The following is a 24,140-nucleotide window of genomic DNA, read 5'->3' as shown; positions in this document are numbered from 1 at the left end:
ACACATACTAGCACTTGCACACAATAGGCACTGTATTTCAGCCAGACCTTCCGCTGGCTTTGTTAGTTGTTTACAGTCTTCACACACGTCAAGCAATCACTCACAGCTGCTATCAGTGGCAGCCAGGAGTTCCTCATTAGACTGGGATTATGAAACGTGTTTGCTTATTAATGCTCTATCTCTTCTGGGGCTCCCTGTTCAGAACTTAAGGCTGATAGTTGCCATAGTAAACCTTATTAGCACAATGCGACATTATGGGAACAAACCACATGATGAATGCAGTTTGGCTGTGCAGGTGTGACCTCCTGTTAGCCAGAGGATTTGAGGGCCGTTCTTCACAGTTTATCAACTCATAGTGTTATTACTGCAATACACTGCAATAATTAATTAATAATTCATATTCACGTTTACTGCAATAGAGTGACTCTTGGCAGATTATAATGAGCTTTGATTCTACACCGGAAACGATTTTTATAGAATGAAATACCTGTGGAGTTTGCTAGAAATTGGTTGAGACACTGTAGATGCATCCTATTAGGCCAAATGATCACTTGGTCACTTCTCTGCCAAATGAAAGTGACAATTTGCAACTTATTAGTGTCAAGTCAATCAGAGTTCACCATATAGCACACAAACTATTGTTGTTGTTATTATTATTTTGTGTGGGACACACTCTATTCTGAGGGTTTCTGTGCCTGCTCCTCTCAAATGGTAGTTTGCAATAAACTGGTCACTGATCGTATTTGTTTGGGATGTCTCTTTTTTCATTCATTCACATAAACCACTTTTTCTTTATCAAAAAACTTATAAAGAGGGGGTTAGCTTTACATTGTATTTTCATTGTACACTAAAATATGGACAAAATGAACACTCATAATGTACAGAACAGATTTTTATCAGTTTCCTACCAGTGTTTTAAGTTGTAAAAAAAACAACATTTATAGAATCACATGAATTTCAAACAGATGTTTATTAGGCGTGCGTAACGGAGGCCACCCCCCTGCAGAGAGTTTACATCTCAAACTCTCTTCAGTGGGGCAGGAAGTTTTACTGTAGGCCTACAGTGGCGCTACTTCACACTTTGTCCATCCTTAAGCGTCGGTCCTTCACTGCAGCGAACACCGTAATAACGCGAGGAGCGTTTCACACGAAGTAAGTTTCAAATATATATGCGTTTATCACATCTAGACTGTTTGTCTTATACACCTCTATTATCTGAAGCATAAAAACATATCATACACAGATGCAGCCCTTTACATAAAAGCTTCAGTACAGCTTAGATGTGAAATCCAAGCTCTGTCCATGGTGCTGACCGCACAGCATAAATACAATATTCCTTACAATAAAGAATACATAACTACTGCCTATATAATCTTCTGTATAATGATATATGACTGGTGGATTTGTCCCAAAACCGACCTGTTGTTATTTATGCTTATTTATCTATTAATTTATTATTTTTATTACCTACTTTATTATATGGCATCAGCGTGAATGGAAACGCTGCAAATTCCTTCGATTTAAAGACGAGTCTAATGTATGAAACCGAGAACAATGGGCGCAAAATGTGTCGCCATTAGAATTTAAAAATAAACGTTTACATTTAAAAAATGCTAATTTTTAACTTTTATTTAAAAATTTTTTTAAGTAAAACGCTTGGAACATTCATGACGTCATTCCCATGAAGCTCATTTCATCATCAACTCCAGTCCGAGTAGATACAGTTAGCAATCGATCAGGATATCTCCCACCTTTGTGCAGAGTCACACGATCAAAAATTGGAAATAATTTCTTTACAACTTCCACTGTAGGCCGACATGCCAGTTGTAACTCTTGGTCTAGTTGTGGTTCCTTGGGTCATCAGAACTGCTGGTCGCCTCATCAGAACCGGATTGGAGCGCTCATGGAAGAATCACTGATTTTATGTCCTCAGTTATAGAAGAAACCATGCCTGTTTTGACTATGGCCCAAGCAAGTATTGCTGCTGTTATTCCCACCACAATTCAAGCGACAATGGCACGATGGAGCCAGCGGAGGACCCCCTAATAGACCAGCTGTTCCCCCACACTTGTATGTACGGCTTGTGTCGGTACAATATGCTAATCTGATATATATTTTCCATATATTTTTTAAAAATAATTAATAATAATTTCTAGCCGGCCAACTGCTTTTGACCATCCATCACTATATCATACTGTGTTTTATCGAATGACAGTGACCGACAGCAGTGGCCTGGTAATATGGTGGCACTGTGGCTTAATAATGCTCCAGTGTCCACGTGGGTTTTCCCCGGGTGCTCCGGTTTCCTCTCACAAACAAAATAATACAAATACAATCTATATAAATAATGTAAATATAATCTGTAAATAAAAAAATATATATAATATAATATAATATATAAATCTATTTTATACATAAATCTATAAATAAAAATTCTAATCGTTAATGAATCGTGAGTTGCATTATTTATTAATGCCATACATACTTGCATTTTGAATAAACATTCATTATTAAGAAAAACATTACCATGAAACAACAGCACAGCCTTACTTTCACTAAGTGTTCACAATAAAGGAAATGTTGCCTTAGTAAAAGATAGGAGCTAAGCATCTCCCCACATCCTCTTTCATTCATTCTCATCCTCTCTACTTTGTTGCTTTCATGAAGTTGGTAACTAAACTTTCCTGCAGGTGTTTCACATTTAAAGCCTTCACTTGAAAGGATTATAGTTACAGTTGCAAAAGGGCCTTCTGCAACATTAATATCCGATTAATCGCCACCGTATGCATTTTTTCTCCATCCTTTCAACAAAATTGGATGGCTGAGGATGCTAGTACCTTCCTGCCTTTCCTTTACTCTACAGTATTGGCGGCTCCATCCCCATGGTGTTTTCCTATTACTCTGAGTTTCTGGCCCAGGAGAAACAAGGAGAGCATCTGAGCTGGCTCTGCATGTTCTGGATGATCGGTGTGAAAAAAACATGTTGAGAAAAACAAACAGATCACTCAGTCAGGAAATCATTATTTCAGAAAATATGTAGTGAATGTGTTAGTCAACCAGCTAAACAGCCTGTTACTTTAACCATTTTATTTTTCACCACAAAATCATTTGATCATTTGCATTGGACAGGGGTGGAATCTAACTAACTATATTTACTTAAGACTTTTTCTAATTACAGTTTTGAGGTACTTTTACATTTTATTCTATTTTATACTTCCACTTCACTAAATTTCAGATGGAAATATTCATATCTACTAGTCCTTTTTAAGTTACAGATGAACATTTGTTTTACAAAAAATGTGATCAACTTCTAAAATATAATGCATTTTACAGGCTAATTAACCCAGTCTTATTTTGATTGGCCCTAATCATAATAAATAGTAATAAATATAATATATAATATAAGGAAGAGAACAACTACATTAGTGGCTCTCAGGGTTCAGAGATTTTCAGCTGTGTTTGAGTGGGTTGCAAAACAAGAATTACCTTAATTTTCATCTTGTTTACTTTAGTCACCAGCAGCTATCTTAATAAGGTTAGGTATAATCAGAACTTATTTGATCAGTGGTTGCAGCATTTCTACTAACAGTGTGTGTTAGTGGTATAAAATTGCAAGTTTACTGCAGTTCATGCTTAGCTTAGAGGAGTTACCAGATACCAGACTGAATGTTTTCAGCAGCTATACAAATAGTATAGCAGAAGGAAATGTATGTTTATTGTAGATGTTTCAAGGCTAGGCAATAAATTATTTTCATTACAGCTGTCTTGTCTGGGGCTATAAGACATCTTAGTTTCATTGTTGACCCAGTAACTCCCTCCATTTAGCATTTATAAGAAGTATATAAACACATAATAATGATTCATACCACTCAAAATGCAGGTGAAAACTGATATATAGACATTTCAATTGCCCTATAAAGTGTTTGTTAACAATTCTAACTTCCTACATAACTCATGGAACATCTGTACATCAGGATAGATGACACATTGTAACATAGCTGTGATCATATTTAATGACTACACAAAGCCAAATCTGTACAGTGTTCCAACAAAGTCTGAATATTTTGAATGGAATGCATATTATTTCTGTTGTAATAACTTCCTATTTGTGTCAAGCCTCTTTTCCAGATTTTTGACCTGCATAATGTACAGTTATAAAATATTGTCAAAAGGAGAGAAACCTGGCTAAATAAAATGGCTCTGTGGCGGCCATCTCTGCCCTCACCACCATGCCTGAGAGCCCCCGCTTCTACCTGGAGGTCAGCCTGTCAGCTCTTGCCACACTCAGTCCTTGTGGAAATATGAGTTGAAAATACGTTGCCTTCTTGACTGCATAAAAAAGAAAAAAAGAATGGATCCGTGCACTTGCCAAGTGGAAGATGCTGTGCTGCGGACAAAGTGCTGCTTACACACTTTTCCAGGATGTTTTGAATAAATGAATAAATAGATGTACATATATACATACTGGCGCAGGCAAAACAAGGTGCTTTTTATTAACTGTGTCTTGAATACTGACACACTAAAAAATTAACAGAAAAGTTAGAGATAATATACAAGATTTTTAATTTGATTCTTATTGATAGTTTTTGAAATGTTCAATTCGTGAAGGAATCTTTCACAGCGAGTATACAGTATGACATCTAGTGCGGTTGTGATTTTTGCAGCAAGATAATTACCATCCCCATATCCCCCACAGTCTGTTTATGTGCTACTAAGGCACTTTTAGCTGTCAAAACCACAGATATATTTTAATTCATTCATGTATTCACTGGTTTATACAAACAGAAACTCTTATTTCTGTTGTATTTTACCAAATGTTCCTGCATGATTTTTATTTTTTGGTTTAACTTTGATGTTTTAAGACCCCTGTCACCCACCCACACTTCCTTTGATACTCACTGACATCAGCAGCTGGTTGCAGAGAAGAAAATCAGCACATTTGTATGAAATAGTACATTTTTGAACATTTCCACATAAAAGTGCATTGTATGTTTAATTTAGTCTAGGTTTTTATTGCAAGATCACTGCTTTAAGTCTCATAATGTAATTGGACTAATCTGTGCATAAGAATGATATGTCTTTGAGCCTTTGAGAAGGAGTAGTTAAAATGTTTGAGAAGACTGATACCTCTCTTCTGTATGTAGGGTAAATATGAAGCTACAGCCACAAGCAGGTTATCTTAGCTTAGCATAAAGACTAGAAACAGGGGGAACCAGCTCAGTCCAAAGGTAACAAAATCCAGCTATATATAAATATATATTGTTTTATTAAACAAATGAGATATAACATGTAACTTTAAATTTAGAAGTGCTGGTAGGCAGATTGTCTTGCTTTTGTACAGAGCCAGGAAGGCTAACTGTTTCCCTTGTTTCCAGTAGCCTATCTCTGCTACACTATGCTAACTGACTACTAGATTCATATTTGTGTGGTACAGTATCAATATTCTCATCTAACTCTTGATAAGAAAGCAAATACGTGTATTTTCCAAAATGTGGACACTTAACCCACATATGCACCAGTGTGTGCATGTGAAACACTAATTGCTGAATAAAATTAATGTGTTGTATTAAAATAGAAGCAAAGCTTTTTATATCCTGAAAACAATTCCCTTAATTGGCTGTTCAATATTTATTTTCAACATCTAATTCTCCCAAATGTGTCAAAGTTTTGTGGTGTTTGGCACTCATTTCATGCCGTCTTACAAAGGTGCTGCTTAATGATTGAATCAAAACATAACTCAGTCTTACACCACATCACTAACCAGAAAAAAAACAGAGGCTTCACAAACTATAGCAAGCTGTAAAGACATGTTGAATTATTGAGAGTGACTCACCACATGTTGGTAACCTTTCACCCTCCCTGCTGTGGGTTTAAGTTCTTTGTTTTTCTCCTCCAGAATTTGTTGGCCGGACTATTTCTTGTCTGGGAGCAGACCTGGAAGAAATTGGTTTGTTGGTTAATTGGTGAGTTTAAGAGGTGCTGGAAGCTGGCTTCAGTCTTTATGTTAAGCTAACTGTCTCCTGGCTGTAGCCTCAAAGACATGACAGTGGTATCAATATTCTCATCTTCTCATTTTGGCAAGAAAGCCAATAAGCTATATCTAAAAATGTCAAACTATTTCTTTAATTTGCCCACTAGACCAGTGGTTCCCAACCTTTTTCTTTAAAGGACCCTGTTTTTAATCATTGTGTAAACTGAGGACCCTCAACTACGTGACTTATTTTATCGTTATTTCATATTAAAATCAATGCAGAACAGAACAACTTAAATATAATTTTATTTTCTTATAATACTTTTCTAATTCAGTAAGATGCTGTTTATCAGACTAAATACAGTTTGTGTTCAGGTCTTCAAAGAATAATCAAAACTATAAAAATAACTTTCACTTAGTTTTCTTCACGAAAATGCTGAGATATAAGCCAACTCTATTTTTCTGCAGGTTTTCTTACACTCGTTAAAATCAAGACGTCTAGTTTGGGTTCCGACTTTTATTTATTTTATCTATCATCAGTTTGCAGCAACCAAGGTCGTCTATATGAACTTTCATTGTAGCTGCTACACCTCTGTGGTTTAACACCAACTGTGTGTTTTTGTGTGCCTTTCAGATTATTGCAGTCAATGTGGTAAGAACTGACTGGAAACTCTAATTCAGTTTTTTCAATATTAATTTTAACCACATTGAGGAAGGAAGAAGATAATTCTCTGTGACAAAGTGTACGTCAAAGTTTCATTTCATCAAAAATACAATCTCCGAGGACTTAATTTAAGACTCAAACATTTATTAAACTGTATTTAAAACTTTAAATTGGGCAAGTAATATATTAAGATATTGCTAGGACCTACAGACCCCCCACAGTATGATATGAACACACTGTTATCATTATAGTATTGTAGTATAAACAGAAATATGTCTGAAACAAAAGGAAAAATAAACAATAATCAATAACATGTTATTTTTTCCTGTCTAAGCATGTTATCAACTAGCAATAAATCCTACAGACTTTGGTGATCCCCCGACTTTTCCATTAGCACCACCATGAGGTTGACATTTGTTGTTTGGACTGAAAAGTCTTAACAACAACTAGATGGACTTTCATCGACTGTAACAATTTATTGATCCCTAACATTTTCATCTAGAAATTATTTTATTTATATTTTCCCAATACTTGGTTTTATGATCAAATACCTGCAGCACAACATTATACTAAACATCAGCATGTTAACATTGTCATTGCACAGAGCCACTAGCTACGGAAGCCCTAAAGGGCCATGCATTCATACATTGTATTTCCTCCATTTTCCTGTGACAACGAGTTAATTTTCTCGAGATCTCGAGATAACGAAACTTTGTTTTCCCGAGATAACGAGATAATGACTGTGATATGATAACTGCGGTCAAGCTAGCCTTGCTCAAATCAGTCGCACTTAAAGTTACAGCATATTCACTTCCGGTTTTCGAAATAAAGTTATTAAGAATGGTAAACTTTAATACGAACCTACATTTAAAATAAAATATGTTACATTAAAGTCTTTCATGCGCCCATGATGAATAAAAAACATACTTAATATCAAGCATTTTACTGCAACAATGTGGAGAAATGCCAAAACAAAAGTTCCATATTTGTACCTCCAAGTGGCATCGTTTCATATATTTGAGGTACTGTAAAAACCTATTGCTCAATAATTCCTGGCTATGGATGGTATATTTGACTTCTACACATAAGAATACAAGTATACTTTGTTTTATAGCTTACTGTTCTTAATACCTTTATTTTGAAAACCGGAAGTGAATACGCTGTAAATTTAAGTGCGGCTGATTTGACCACAGCGATCGGAGTAACGGCTAGCTTGACCGCAGTTATCATAACACAGTCATTATCTCGAGATCTCGAATTAATTATCTCGTTATCTCGGCAAAACAAAGTTTCGTTATTTCGAGATCTCGAGAAAATTAACTCATTATCACGGGAAAACGGAGGAAATAAAATGTATGAATGCATGGCCCTTTAGGGCATCCGTAAATAGCATCGCTATAGGCTTTTTTTTTTTTTTGTACAGAACTTAATGTGTTAATTGCCCACTGTATAAAAAACTGTCAAGTACAATAAGCTGGCATCGGATGTCTGCCCAAACTCAAGTCCTACTCAAGTTCTCGATGTAAATCACAATTTTGCCAATTCAAGGTTTTATTTTACCAAGACAAAGTTTTGCTGCTTGAGGTTGAGAGGTAAAAGATTTTGTTAACAGCAATTGAGAACTTTGACTTCTTTTGCTAAATGAAGGGTTTATAGAAAAACATGTTGATATTCCTCAATGTCAGTAATCAGAACTGGTTTTCTTAGCTCATAAAAAGTTTTAGTTCTGGATATAATAAAATCAAATACATAAATATGCAACAATTCTTAACCATTCACAACTGAACTATAAAAACCAGGAGACCTGCGATGTGTTGTTTCATGTCTCTCAAATTGGAGCAAATTGTCACACAGTATAACCACAGCCATCAGCTGCAACACATTGTTTTCTCACATTGCAGGTCTTGATACTGAAATCAGTACCTCAGAAGTAGATACTTCAAAGACAGTGATGTATTTCCTTCCATTTCACACAGGAAATGGCAACTTTCTACCTAAACTGTCAGAAGGCTCTGACACACACACTGAGTAGTCAGTAAGGCCATGTGTAAAGGAATATTTTTGGAACTTTTTTCTAATATCATGCATTATGCAAAGGAAATATTACTACTGCTAGTTTCTACAAACAGTTACATTGGTTTAGAAAATCGTATTCCATATTATTATTATTCTATATTATTCCATACAGTAGAATCCCAAATGATCACCATAGCCAAGTACTCATTACTAATGTTCCATGCAGTCATTTGAGTTGGTTATTAGTAACAAAACAGAGACAAGATAAAAGATGAATGATGATAAATATGCAAAAGTCTCCTACTCTTGCTGAATGGGGAAATAACCATATCATATAAAGAAAAATCTTTCCAATAAATATAGAAAGTTGTTTGTGGGTCTTCAGTTGTTTAGACCATTTAGAGACTATTCACGCACACTGCTTTACTAGATGGTGAATCAGAAAACAAATAAAATATAAAACTTAGGAGTGATACACCTGAGTTTTATCTGTCATCTGTCTTCAGTCCGGTGTGAAACTCTAGTGATGTTGTGATCAGTCCCATCATCTGCAATCATCACAAATGGACGTTGCTTTGTATGGCACTTCAGAGCAAAGCATACCTAATTTCTCTGAAAACATATTTCCTTGTTTCTTCTCTCCTCGCATTTCTCCTTGCATTCCCACGTAAGGAAAAGATGCAAGTAAGGGAAACATGGATGCAATTTAGGGACTTAAGATGCACACCTTTCCTTCCTGTTAAAAATACAGATAGTTCTATATTCTTCATTCTTAAATTGGATACCTATTAACTTCCACAAAGTGGTCGCTAGTCTTCCTGGGGTCCACACAAAATCAAATCACCTTGATCACCAAATCACAAAAACAATCCTTGTGATAGCAGATTACTTTTCCGTGAAGTTTGTTGTTGGTGTTGTGTTTTGTGTTTTTAGGTAAAGTTTTTGTTTTTATTGGTTTTAATGTCATTGTTTTGGAAAAGAATGCAAGTAAAACCCTGAACAATGTAATGAGGGAAACATGGATGATGAAGTAATGTGTAAAGAAAACCCAAATTTTTTGTAGTTGCTAAAAGACCCCTTAGTGGCAGAGATGACATATTGCACATTTAAATGTTCATCAATAAATAGTCAACAGTTTTTATTAAACTATATGAACACTTAAGGGACTTTTAGAAATTGTCACTGCAACACAAAACATTTGTACAGACTTCTGGTCCTGTGTAGTGTATGCCTGAACCCGGTCTCATGAGGTTTCATGCCTCATTATTTGTTACTTTTCTTCAGATTCAGAGGGAAAGTATCCACAGGAAGGAAAGTGTTGCAGTGATCCCATTATTCCAGGCAAGAATTCAAGCAGTTTTATTATCAGCTCATTCATGTCACTATAAAATGAACATAGCCTAAATTCTAAGGGTAGTGTATACAAAAATGTCTGGCCTCTTCTTGAGTGCTTAGTCGAATGCAAACCACATACTTGCAGTTCAAAGAACAAACCAAAGTCACTCACAGTTCTTAGAAAAAATTAACATGTGAAAAATTCTCATCGTTCTACACTCTAAAGAAAATGAACACAGAGCTAAATGACTTGTTGCTATGCATATATATATATATATATATAGTTAGGAATGCTAGACAAATCACCCCAAAGGGACAATAAAGTTTATTCTATTCTATAGCGTTATTAGGATGGTAGATGTTATGTTGGTAGTAGTGGAGAGGACTCCAACAACCATGTTGATTTGCTTGTGTGTCTGAAATCACTGCAGTTTGTACATCTTTTCTGTAGGAATTACAGATAGTTGTAGTTATTTATAAATTTTACCCTTACAATCATTAGTAATTAGTATTAACATAATTTAAGATTACAATAATATTATGTATGGTATTGTACATATTTTTTTGTTCATGATAATGAAGACATGCATGTAAACTTACAGCAATCAGCAGCTGTTCAAAGTCTTTTTCCTTAAAACTGCAGGTTATAAAGCATGTCTGGTTTAATACATAGTATTTGTACAGACCAAAAAGTAATCTATTGTAAATTAGCGTACAAAGACAATTTAAAATTATTATTTTACAAAAAGATCTATATCATTTTATAGATTTCTTTCTGTAAAGTAGCGTGGGAACATGTGAGTTGTTGTCTTCACCTCCACTCCAGACAGCCACAGGCACGTAACCAATGACGCAGACTGGTTATTGGTTTGATTGAGAGACCCGTAGTGGTAGAAACTGTATTGTGTGTTTAATCAGATTATCCTGGAGCAAAGTTTTAATGCTTTTGCACTGATTAACTATTGTAATAAACCGGATTCTTCAAAGCTCACTTTCAGTACATGGGGGGGCTTTCTCTTTTCTATATTATCATTATTATTATGAATTAAAATGTAGTTTATACTTGGTTTTACCATGCCCTGGCAGGAAATAAATGGCAATCTCTCATCAATGTTCAGAGTTTCAGCTTTTGTGGTCCATGGTTTCTTTAATGACTTCAGTGTCTACAATATCAACAAATCTGTATTACAAGTCTTCAACAATTAGACAGGACTAAATATTTATAGCACATTTTAATCATTATTACAAATGTATTTGGCCAGTATCAAATGTTAACATTTTGAAAACAGATAATCTCTTGTTTACTGTGTTAACATAGAATTCTACAAACCATTAAAAAAATTTGAATTCTAATATATAACTTTATATATAATACATATGATATACAGTATGAACTGACATTCAGAAACTTTGGGTAACATGATGGTAGTGTCCTGGGGCTCTTGAGTTCTGGATCTGATAGAGAACATATATTTGTTTAGAGATTTTAGAGATACATTTGTCTGGATGGATACAAGTTATATTCATCATCTGTTATCTTCTGTATTGTTGTTTTAATACATGCAAAGTGATCATAAGCAACTTACCCATTAAGCACTCCACTCAAACTCCGAAATGCGGGTGATAAGGCTCAGGACTTTTGGGTTCACTGCATTGCTCTTCTTCTTTTCCTGGCGCTCTACTTTGGAGCCCCGGTCGGGATTGATCTTGAAGATGCACCTGTAGGTAAAGGAGTGGTACAAAATACAGACAATGTAAGATATGCACAAAACATCAACTCAGAATAACACACCAATCTTATCAATCTCAAATAAAAGATACACAAGGGATGGCAGGAGAGACAGGGAAGAGCTTCAAAGAGAAGTATCTGACCTGTTGTAGAGCCACAACTACCAAGTTAACTACATAGATAAATAAACCTATGCTAAATCTAGCAAGTTCCAGTTTTATTCCATGTTGGTTATTATTAAATTTGAAGCGCAACGTCTATGATATACACAGTATAGGCCAATGATGTGATATCTGAATTCTGTCCCTTCAAAATCTGAGACTGAGACAAATACCAGAAAACACCCTCAACAACCAAAAAAATCCCCAATCAGAAGATAATTAATGTAAATTTACCTTTGGAGAAACTCCATTGTGGTCCGGAGCTCCATTGGGTAGTGAATGTTGAAGATGTAGTAACAGATGAACATGCCGACCAATGCATCAGTGAAGTTTGCCAAGTTTTCTATTATGACTTCCTGGTCAACTGCCACCATGAAAGCTGCTGCAGACATTGGACTCGCTCCTATTAAAAAAAAATTATATACACAGTATACAAGGTTATATATACAGAGTCTTACAGGCAAATCCATAAGTTTAAATGCCCATATTTGCATGTAGGGCACACATATTCTATTGCCTCTCACTTACCACAAACAACAATGCATGGTGTGGGTGGCAGGTGCTCCATCTGATCCTCACCTGTGATGCAAGTTTTGTCGACCATGTGGAACATTCTTGCATGATCCTCCTTGAAGTATGAAAGCAGCATCAACACTGCTCCACAGGGTCCACCACCAGCTTGGATTTCTCTCTGTCTTGCAGCTCCTCTTGACTTCTCCAATGGAAGAGACTGAAAATAGTCAAGAACCCGGGCAAATTTGGTGGCCATGGCCTCCTCAAATCCCTCATTGATGTGGATGCCAGTTAAAAGCTTGAAGTGTGCCTTCATGCCGACAAGTGAGAATAGGTAGGGCCATTCTTCCTGAAGTGCCTGTGTGTCCTTACCAGACCCTATGTCATATCTCTGAGATGTGAAGGTGTCTGAGATGAACTTTTGTATTTTTTGTGCATTCCTCTCGTTTTCCAGGAACATTTTTTGCATGTCTTTTTTCTTCTTCATCTGTGTATCCACATTTACAGGCCTAGATTCCCACCGAATACAACCATAGGAGGCTTTGCGTTGCTTCTTGTTTTCTGGAACAGGGCTGCCGTTATCTGGAGCGCTCTTCTGCTTACCCCGCGTTGCATTTCGCCTGCAGTTATCAACTCTGTACTGAAGTTGCTTTGTTAAAGAATCATGGCCACTTCCAACGACTTCATGTTCTATTATGTCTTTGAAAGACTTTGGATATGCGAGGACCATCTTCCGTGCAACTTCACTTAGGTGCTTCTTTGCTGGTTTTTTGCAAATGGCAAGGATTTCCCCTGCAATTATGCGAATCATTTCCCTCCTTTCCCTGGCATTTGGCCGCTCCTGATAGTCCAGTTTCTTCCTCAAAACAGCTGGCAGCATGTTCCAAGGGACTTGGAAATTGTAGTGCCAGTCATTGCTCAGTTTTCTAGTAGAATTAAAGCACTCACTATCATATAGAGAGGAGATGAGGACTCCAGGTGAGCATCGAGAAGTAGAGGGTATGCTTGGACTTGTGACCCAGGGTGTTTCCGAAGGAGTTTGGGGTGAGCTTAGGAAATCCTCCTCCATGTTTGAGTGGCTTGGAGCTGCATCGTGCTGAGCTGAGAAGAAACCTAAAAAGCACAGAGACACATTCACTTTAAAAGATCAATGTTGTCCTTAAACAGGGATTCATGATTCCAAAAAATATATTTTTCAATACACACAAAAATATTGTATTATTGTTGCATATAACAATCCACATGTAAAAAATAAGCTTGTAAATAATAAAATGTATTTCTGATGCACACAAATATTTCTTGTTTTAAATAAATGTAATAGAAATCCAAAAATATATATTATGTATATATATATATCCCTCTGCTCTGTCAATGCCGCTGCTGCCCTGCATCCATATTGCTGCCTGCTGCTCTGTATGCCCCACCACCACCCCAGCATCCACCTATAGGCCTTTGCTGGGGGGTTTAAGGTATTCGCTTCTCACTCCCCAACAATATCTCTATGTAAACATATCTGTGGGGAGTGATGAGGTCGGAGCCTAGATGCCAAAATCTAACTATGCTATACTGCTGTAATAAACATTTCAAACCTGAGTTGTCTGACTGAAATAGAAAAAATATTTTGTGAAGTCATTTAAATATATATAAACACTAAAATACAATCTTTATGTGTGCATTCATTAATATTGAGACTTATCTGACTCCATACAACAATGCTACTGGCGTCATTATACTCTATTATAGATTTGGCCTTGACTTACTTTTTAAGTGTGCAAAAAGCTTTGTTGCTTGAATGGGCTTGAGCACGCCTGCTAGGTCATCTATCTGGACAAACTTCAAATCTTCAACTGTATCCACCCCAAGGTCTTGGAGGACATCCAAAATGGGTTGCAGAGTAGCTGGTGTGTTACGCATTGGTAGAGCTTCTTTAATAAGAGTGGCAATGTCATCCATGGCTAAAAGGAGAAATACATTATCAGTGAAATATAAACATAGCTACAGATACAAACCACTATGTTTCAGGTGTAATACTTTCATTGCAAACAAATTTTATGCAGCAAGTGAATACAATTTCCATCCCATACTCTGGCGTGTAGGTTGATGAGTGTGGTGTCACCAGAAAATACACATCTTTGATTTCTTTCATCAGAATGAGGTCAAGTTGTCCCAATTCCACAGATGCATCATTCTCAAAGCATAGAGAGTTACTTGAAAGGGCACAGTGGGAGTCAGATGTGACCAAGCTCGCCTCAACAAATGAATTCAGTTCTATTTTATTTATATAACACCAAAACGCTGAGTTGACTTACCTGAGAAAGTTACACTACCAAAGTGGCCACTGCCAAACAACAGGCTTTGGCAACATAGGAAAAACCAGTATTAATGGTTTCCGAATTAATCTAAATTAAGCTAAAAAAAATAAAAAACAAAACTGTCTAAGGTATCTGGAGCATTTTGTGGTTGTAGAAAAAAAAGTTATTTTCCACTTAAAGCATGCAACACTATCATTCATAGACTTTTAACAGGATAAAATAATAAAGTAAACATGGAAACAATCTCTCTTGTATCAAAGCTAGATGATATTTGATACAGAAATTTGCCATTTTGGTTAATGCTTTGAACCTACATCTTATTCCTTTAGCAAATGTCAAAGGAAGAAATTATGTTCATCAGGTAGGCAGCAGGGCATGAATTGATTCCAAGTGGTAAAAAACAGTCCTCCAAACAAGTATTCAAGCTATCAAAGTGAGAGATTCCAAAAGCTGCATCCAAAATGGGCCATATAATTTAAAGGACATGGCCAGTGAAGGTGTCCTTTTGAGGCTTGTTGAGCTCAGTTAACTACAACTTCCAAGGTGCATTTCAGCAAAAAAATGATTAGTATGTAAAAGTTAAATATTACACAGTTGAAAAAAATTGAAAATACAATGCGCAGCTTAAATTATTTTGCTTTTGGATTTTGACTTCAATGACAAAACACTTTGCTACTAACTAATTTGCTACTACTCAGATTCACACTTCAGACTGGCTGATGGGTAGCAGTATTTGTATCTATCTGATGTGTCAGACTGATTTATCAGAAACAAAGAGAGTCTTGTGTTTGTGAAGTGAAAAAATGAAACTGTACATACAGAATCACAGCTCTTAAAACTGTTGTTCAGTCACTATTTATAAGGAGGACACAGTTTAACAAAATCAACATTTTTCTAAGTCAGCATCATGCTTTAAGATACACAGATCTGCATCTCAAACCCATACTCCATAGTAATTATGAACCAGTTTTGGAGTATATAGTAATATTATCAAGTGCAATATCAAAATTACGCAGCCATTTTTTTGATAAAGATAAAAAGTGGGTCAAAACATCATTATAATTAAGTAATGCAGTGCTGCAGAGACACCCTAGCCTACAAATCTTGTTCTCGATATATTGGTTCAAACCCCAAAATTAAATGTGTCAAAACTCATAATAAAGTATACCCAAAACAGTCAGTATGCTGTTGATATTATTCTTCTTCAATATTCTCCAATAATGCAGTGCACAAAGGAAACGGAGGTTGGACGGTGGTGAAGCAACTCCAGAAACACCTCAGATAACAAAAAGGAATAAATTGTTTTGAAAAACATGTAGCTTTCTCTTTGTGACACTCTACTGTCATTAGCACTCTAAAGTCGCAGTTTGATTGATGTCTGAAGGCATTTTTTATTGTATCACTTCCTATTACTTATTATTAAATAGTATACCAACCACCTAAACAGTATACTATAAAGCTTAGTGTGGTATATACTATATATATGACAAAGTATGGTATTGGGACACAGCAATAAACTTTTGCTTTCCAACCTCTTTCATATTTGGTTTCTTTCCTTCAGTAACACTTTCTGAATTCCACTGTCATCACGGTTGTGATATCACGAAGCTGTGCATTGGGCGTCTATCATACTTGCTGATTTCACAGTGAAATGCACCCCTGAGCGTCCAAGGATTCAAAGGTTCACTATGTCTGAAACAAAAAATGTCTGAAGTGTTCATACCTGGCAGGGCGAAAAGCCTCTCTCCTCGAAGGCTTTCATGATGTTAAACTCGATTGTAAACATGAAAGGTGGCGGAAGTGATTGTGTGAAGGATGAAAAAAATGTCAGCTTGAGAGAGAAATTCAAACTCAGACTGATAAAAACGTTTTTTCAGCCCCAGATGAAGTTTCAGGTGCTGCTAGATCTGATAAGATCTGACTTTGTTAGAAGCATACCGAGACCCCTTGTCCTCATCTTTTTCCCCCAGGTTACTTGTGGGAACAATTACCAATTTACCAACCACAAGTGACTAAAACCTGTAGCTGTGTGGGAGAGAGGTTGGTACCACCTGCTAATTCTCAACCTATCACGCTCAATCATTTCAAAATCAACTGATTTTAGATTAAGTATTAGCCTGATCAGTGTTTTGCAGGTTTGACTTTTCAGAAAGGTTGAAGTTATTCATCACTTTTATTACTCACTCCACTAACACTGTAAGATACCAGCAGTGGCTGAGCTTACCTTTGCTTGCAGGTTTTTCTTTGTGCTGATATTCAGCTCCACACTGCACCTCCTGTTGGTCCAACAACCCCCCGTCACACACTTCCCATTTAATCTCCAGGTCAGAAGGTTCCTCTTTGATCAGGGAGGCGATGCATCCAAAGGACAGCTCTCCAGCTGCTCCTTCATCTTCCCATAAGGGTTTCTCAGCAGTGTGGGCATGTTGATGGGGAAAGGCCACCGTTGTGTCACAGCACTTGGGGGAAATTTGTGTAGGTGCACCTACTCGACCTGATGAACAGATTAAATGAATAGAAAAATGAGTGGGTGAACTTCCTGACCACACACTAGTTTGCGCTGCAGAGGAGACGTCCTGTCGATGGTTATCTCTTGACACGGTGAACTCATATGCATTTAATATGGAGCTGTTACTTACCACAAAGATTAATTTCAGACTCGTTTTTCATGTCGATATCAGAGCTGTTCACACAGTTTATTACCCTTACACGAGTCGTAAGCGAAGAGGAAAGTTCACACTCAGGCTGCCCCTTGCCGACCTCCACATGCAACTTCTTCAGCTCACTTTCCTCCAACTTGCTCTCCAGTCTCCGGATCTCTCTGTCCCGGTCCGCCACTATCCTCTGGTACTCCTGCGCTCTGCGGCTGCAGGCGCCGCACATCACGCCCATCACCGTGCTTATAGCCGCCCTGATGGCGTTTTCTATGGCCAGAGCCTCGTCCTCATTGTGCAAAGTCGGGGGCCACCCACACAGGTCGTCACTCTGATTATTATTACTCATTGTAAGCCATTCACTCGCTGAGCTGCAGACTTTGCTCTTTACTGTTTGTTTTCACTCACTTGCCAGCGAGCGACCAGCAAACGACACAAAAAGTATTCTGGAGAAATGATCCACAGTCACAGTTTAGTGTCTGAAAGCTCACAGTCTCCAGACTTCAGGCCAAATAAAACACAAAGGAGACAAAATAAAAAATCACTGTTATTAAAGAGAGGGGGGGACCTGTTCTTCTTCTACTGTTGTGTTGTTGAGGTTGGCAGGCTAAAAACCTGCACTACCGCCAACTGCTGGATTGTTGCGGACCTTCAGGTTTTGGTTCATTGTAGTGAGGCTGCTCACAGTTTAATGTTTGATTTGTTTGTTTTTTAATAAGACGCAGATGGGATGATAAGCAGAGCCAACTATGTCAACTCTCTGAAACAGTTTTAACGAAAAAAAAAAATAGCCTTTATTTATTGCAGGGCTGATTTATTAGACTGGATTTTTAAAATAAATGTATACTGACCTACAAAGGGAAAATGACCATGCTACGTTCAAGTACTCAACATATATCCGCTCCCTGTTTTAGTGGTGCAGTGAGTATGGCTATGGCATGATGGAGAAATAAGGAGAGGAAGATACTGAGATTGTTTTTTATTCATCCCCTTGGGAAAATAACCCTATATCCTAAGCATTTGACTCATTCCATTTATTTTAGTAGCACTGCCAGCTGGCCTCACCCAGATTGGGGTTTTCAAGGCAGAGGTCAGAGGTCATTGAGAGGCCCCTAACCTAAACACTGCCTAGTAAGAATTACGACGTTGAACCTCATGTCTTACTAACACTGCATATGTTGACAAAAACATCAGTTCAACTTATACCAAAATGTAATTTAACTTTATAAGCCTTCAAATAAGCCTTCAGATACTACACACTGATCAATACCACCAATTATGATGGTCCATCAAATATCTAAAAGCATCTCTCTGCAGCTAATAAAACAGTTACAAAGCTACTTTTTTGACTTTGTTGTAATTTTGAATTCAGAGATTACTTAATGCCCCTATAAGTACTTATTCTTCATTAAAAAGCAAAGGTAAAGAACAAACAGAGAAATAAAAAACATCTGATTATGCATTTTAAAAAACGAAATCACAGTTGATACACATACACATTATCACATTCTGCGGTCAACATGGCAAACGTGTCAAGTGTAAGCCTGTCATATGTGGTATGTGGTAATGTGTTGTCTAATGTTTTATAAAAAGAGAGCTAATGAGGTCAATACAAATAGTTTGTAGATACTGTCAGAAACTAAAGGCATAAAACCCCACAAAAGCTGCACTGGCTAAATAAGAAGTGCTATCTGGAACACATAACATACAATGTAAACATGCAAGCATTAAGTCTAATTGTGACGATTTCCTGCAATGCAATATACAGCCATTGTGATCAGCATCACAAGTCATGTGAATTAGGATATTTTTTTATTTCTAGCTCTTATCCTCTTGTACAGTATCAGACGGAATATTTAAGCTAATTCCTTTGGACACTAAAACAGGAGCAAAACCCTCTGCTGTTTTGTTGAGAATGCAGTAATCATTACAGTAACATGGTGGCGGACTGTCATCAACTGGACTGTTTGGTAAACTGCCCTCTAGGCTTTGGGTCAGGTCCTCACAGCTGCACCCAGAGTCTGCATGACTGATGTTGAAGACATCTTTAGGTGGAGAGGAGGAAACTTCTACTTCTCCAAAGCCAACCCCCCAGACAGAGCAAGGGAGCTGAGTGTAAGGCATGTCCCCTGGACAGACCATAGTTGAAGGCATGGAGGGCTCATGTATTGCAGGTAAACCAACATAGGAGGTTTGGCACTGAGTGAGTGGCAGTTGTGTTACTGAAGGGTTGTGGAAGTCCTGGTTCTCGTCTGTGTCCTTCGTAATGGGTTTCGGCACAATAATCACAGCATCGTTTGTCAAGATCTCCTCAGTTTTGTATGTTAGCACAAATTTGCCTTGAGGAGAAAGCCATTTCTGAAAATTAAGTAGCATTGATATTTATTAGGTGTGAGTTGCATGACTCATATGGCACATTATAGGAACACTCATAACTTATATGAAAAGTAATTACTAATAGGTTGTTACTCCCCCATCATACAATGGATGACTTCAGTGTTGGTCAGCTGGTCAGTCCACCACTTTGGTCAGGACCAAAATATTTCATGACTTGAGTCAGGTTTTACATTTCTCATGAAATATCTCAAGATCTACTTGAAAAACTGGCAGAACACTTTGTACAGACATTCATCGTCTTCAGACAATGAATCACACAGATGAAGTTAACATTTAGCTTAAAGAACCACAGTGCAGTGCCTTAGATGTTGACATGGCTGTAGAATCTTGTTTAACCATGCTGATAATTCGCTTACAGATTATTACACCACTCTTTTGGTAACCAGGATGCTAGTTGGCAATCTCTGTTTTCGTCTCATATTGACACAGACAGTTAGTCAATTAGTTGTGTCTGTGTTGATAGCTAATATATAAGCCTGGAGGAATGAAATCCTTTAGGACTTGAATATGATTACAGATTTATATACTGAACCTGATAACTGCTGTTAATGTTGTCAGGAAAACTGCAGAGAAGCCGAGCTGGCCTGATTTCCTAAAATAATACAGTAAGACATAGAATGAATAAGAGAACATTGCATTACCACCTCACCTGGAGATTGCCTTCATGTTGTTGAAAAAGAGGTTGGAAGAAAGGGGCTGGCGATGGCGTGTGAGACAGAGTTTTTATCTTCATTCTGTGGTACAAATCATGAAAGATCACAACGGTCCAATAACATTTGACTTTTGAGGCTTGCAACTCTTTAGAGATTACGTCAATTATGACAATATGTAATCTCCCCTTTCACCAACATTTTAAGATACAAATGAACTACCTTGCAGCAGGGCTGTAGAACACAAACAGCAGGACTCCAACAGTCACGCACACAGAGCCGACAGATTTGGCCAAAATGACTAATATGTTATCTTGTACTGAGAAATCATAATGAAATAATACAGAATTAGTGAGTCATGCTACAGAAATGACAGGAAGTGTATTAGGTGAATTATCTGTATCATCTTTAAAACTCTGAATGACTCAATGTCATTCATACAGTATACAACAGCTTTTGAGCTAAAGAAAAAAGTGCCACTTTACCTTCTCCTGCTTCATTTTTCCAGCATGTTGATGGACTCCATTTACTCCAATGTCCATCATACTCAGCGTTAGTAGATTTAGATCTCACTTTAATACAATATGTAGTATCTGGTTTAAGTTCTGATCTTTGAATTGACTTCTCATGTAAACTGGAATACATAATCTGAGAAAAGGTTGAAACAATCACATAAATGATTATTGTTGTTTCTTACTATAGCAAAATGTGTTGTCGAAGCATGTCTATATAACAGTGGATCTTACTTTGCTTTCCTTGCTTTGAGATGTTTGAAGTAGGAGTTGGTAGTCAAGTTTGAACTCTTCGAAGAACATATGTTTTTCATACCCACTTGTCCAAGTAATGTTGAAAGTCTCTGGTGTTTGCTGGACCTTAGCTGCAGGTGGGGGTGTCAGCTGCACTGATGACAAACATTTATCAAATCACATCTACATCAATAGGCTACATTTTGCAAAGAAATTACCTAATATTGTTGTTTAGTGTTTATCCTGAATAATAAACATACTGTACTTTGGAAATATCCCAATTTCTCAAACATTATGTATAATACATAATACATACATTTTATGGATGCAATATCATACCTGCATGCATGCATGCAAAGAAACACAAACATCAACACATGAAAATCACTCAGACACATACAGTTAGTAAGAATCACAATTAAATAATACTTACTGTTGTGTGATGGTTGAAACATTTCTTTCACAAGATAGCAGCCAGATTCATGACAAAGTCTAATGCTATAACTATCTTCACCCGTAAAAGGAATCTGAGTGACTCTACAGACACAGCTGTAACTGTGATTCATCTCCACAAGTAGGCAAGAAGACTCCCTAAATATTCAAAAAACATTGACAGAACATTACCATATGTTTTGGCAAAAACACAAACTTAATAAATACGAATAATCTAAAAATTCAACATCATGTAATTCTGAAAAAAGTACAATTACCCTCCTGAGTTAGTGAAATTCAGGCTGTAGTGGGACTGTTTTGCAGGACTATCCGTGATGTTAATGACACAACTAATTGTGTCCCAATAGTCACTCACACATGAATATCCATCAACTACAAAGGTGGGAAGAAAAGATCATTGTTATGTACATTTTGACGCAATTCATGATAATGCAAAAACATTTATCAAAGTCACACAATTGCATGCTGTCACATACATCACATACATGTGGGCTATGAAAAAAGAAACAAAAAAGTTGTTTATATTGATATTAGAAAGATGGTGTTATCTTTTCTTTATTATGAAACATTGAATAATTCAACTATTTGGGCCTTGACCAGTTATTTTAAACAAAACCTTCTGAAAAGTTTAGAGGGTAAATGCTGCTCAATGCTGCTAAGGGGCCAATAATCAAGACTTGGGTTGGAGATTAAACCAGAGGTTGGAGCCTAATATAATATAATATAATAACAACATAAACTTATATGTTTTTTTGAAGGACTTAATCACTTGATTTGTAAAGTAACCAGCAACTTCATCTGTCAGATAAATGTGGTGGACTGAAAAATGTATTTCTCTTAAACTTACTATAATAGAAGTATAAAGTTGTAAAATCTAAGTGCTCAAGCAAAGTATTTCAACATTTTACTTTTAAGTACTGTACATGAGTAAATGTATTGGATTACAAAATGATATGACTTACTACTTGACATTTCTATAACTTCCCTTGAACATCCTACTGTGGTTGATGACTGGAATGTATGACAGTAAAGTAATCTGTACACAATTAATCATACAAAGAAGAGATTTTAATCATGTACATATAGGCCACATGATGACCTATGCCACAAGCTGCCTTACTTAAGCATCTCCTACAGAATAAGTTCAGAGCAAAGCATGTGTCTAGACAAGTGAGAAGTACCTCTGACACAGGTGGTCACCGCCAGGATGCTAGAGCACCAACACAGGAACAGGAGCTGCAGACACTTCATATCTCTATGGATAGGAGTATTGCCCTGTGGATATGAATACAAATATTTTGTGTTATAGTCTCTTTCTTGAATGTCTTTTCATATATATATATATATCAGTCCAGTATACACCAATATTCAGAGAACTGTATCTTTCTGTAACATTCACCTGTGATATGAATATGACAAATTCACAAATGTACTGTTAAACCTAAAGTTTTATTTTAATTATTATTATTAAAGAAGACAAGAAAATAAACAGTTGTCATATGTGCTATGATGTGTAGTGGATGGAAAAATGCCATTACCTCACAGACTGTTCTGATGCTGTTGATCTCTCATAGAGTGAAAGAGATTTGGAAATGAGGTTTTACTTATCACTGCTTCACAGGAAGCCAACCCCTTTTTGACGTCACAGTTTTATTTTTTTTTCTTTTACAATTTTTTTTGGGTCTTTGGCACGTGCTTTTGCTTTCTTCAATGTGCCTGTGAAACAATGTAGATAATTCTTTTTCTTTGCATTTGGTAGTGTAGTATTGTCTTTCTGGTAATAAAACTTAAATGGGTGTCTTTTCATGTCATTGTGGGTTATATTCTTTTTGGATTTGAATCATTTTTATGTTTTAATTGTGGCTTGGTTGAACCAACTTTGTCAATTAAACATTTATTTTTCTAAACAAGCCCAAAATTGCCAGGCTTCCTGTTCTTAAGGGAGAGAACATTAAGGTATTTCCTAATTTGGTGTTTTGATGAAGAACACTGTCCATGTACAGTAGGTGTTCAGGTCTGGTGACTCTGAAGTGCACAGCATATGATTCACATAATTTGAATACTCATCAAACCATTCAGAATCAGAATCAAAAAATTGCCAAGTAAGTTTTCACATACAAGGAATTTGCCTTGGTTTCTCCACAATAACCACTGGACTGACATTACTGTACAAATAACTGACCTAATATATAATCAGCCAGTATACTGTGTATTACATATATATAATCATGAAATGTACATATACATTCTGTATGTACATGTAAACATATATAAAATGCACATATATTGAACTTAACTTAATTTCCTTGTTTAGAAAACTCTGGGCCCCATTAACAATAACATCTTGCTTGCCACCAAGGGTGACAATTCATTTTCTGTCATGGCACCTCTGCTCAGAAGGTCAAGTTGTCTCACTTATGCCCCTTTTGGGACTGCAGAAAATTTGCCCAGTTTTGGAGACAAGTTGGTCTTTCTTTGTCACAGATACAAAAAGTTGATGTACCTCATTCTCCTATTATTGTACTTCTAAAAGACGTGT

The 24,140-nt window shown here is 36.7% G+C and overlaps 2 protein-coding genes across 6 annotated transcripts; both read right to left on the bottom strand.

The window, feature by feature from the left end:
• Positions 1–951: 951 nt before the first annotated feature.
• Positions 952–17,913, bottom strand: LOC127366708 (uncharacterized). 5 transcript variants are annotated; one of them, XR_007885385.1, is made up of 8 exons: positions 17,341–17,913; positions 16,926–17,195; positions 14,150–14,344; positions 12,405–13,502; positions 12,111–12,279; positions 11,573–11,705; positions 5,834–5,934; positions 952–4,911 (listed from the first exon to the last, which is right to left on the bottom strand). XR_007885385.1 is itself a non-coding variant. In XM_051405906.1 (7 exons), the coding sequence occupies exons 1-6, from the start codon at positions 17,702–17,704 to the stop codon at positions 11,576–11,578; spliced, it is 2,226 nt and encodes a 741-aa protein (XP_051261866.1). In that variant the 5' UTR covers positions 17,705–17,913; the 3' UTR covers positions 952–5,934; positions 11,573–11,575. The 5 variants fall into 5 exon arrangements, 3 of the variants coding, with proteins under 3 accessions (XP_051261866.1, XP_051261865.1, XP_051261868.1); XR_007885386.1 differs by having other exon boundaries at positions 952–2,956; XM_051405906.1 differs by having other exon boundaries at positions 952–5,934.
• A 406-nt stretch (positions 17,914–18,319) lies between these two features.
• Positions 18,320–23,200, bottom strand: LOC127367562 (interleukin-21 receptor-like). The gene is made up of 9 exons (XM_051407525.1): positions 23,140–23,200; positions 22,783–22,876; positions 21,859–21,973; positions 21,582–21,739; positions 21,149–21,303; positions 20,888–21,050; positions 20,625–20,721; positions 20,402–20,486; positions 18,320–19,713 (listed from the first exon to the last, which is right to left on the bottom strand). The coding sequence occupies exons 2-9, from the start codon at positions 22,850–22,852 to the stop codon at positions 19,174–19,176; spliced, it is 1,383 nt and encodes a 460-aa protein (XP_051263485.1). The 5' UTR covers positions 22,853–22,876; positions 23,140–23,200; the 3' UTR covers positions 18,320–19,173.
• Between the last annotated feature and the right edge of the window lie 940 nt (positions 23,201–24,140).

Source organism: Dicentrarchus labrax, unplaced genomic scaffold (genome assembly GCF_905237075.1).
Source record: "Dicentrarchus labrax unplaced genomic scaffold, dlabrax2021, whole genome shotgun sequence".
NCBI lineage: Eukaryota > Metazoa > Chordata > Actinopteri > Moronidae > Dicentrarchus > Dicentrarchus labrax.
Note: the sequence above shows the minus strand (reverse complement) of the source record. Positions and strands in the feature narration are given on the sequence as shown.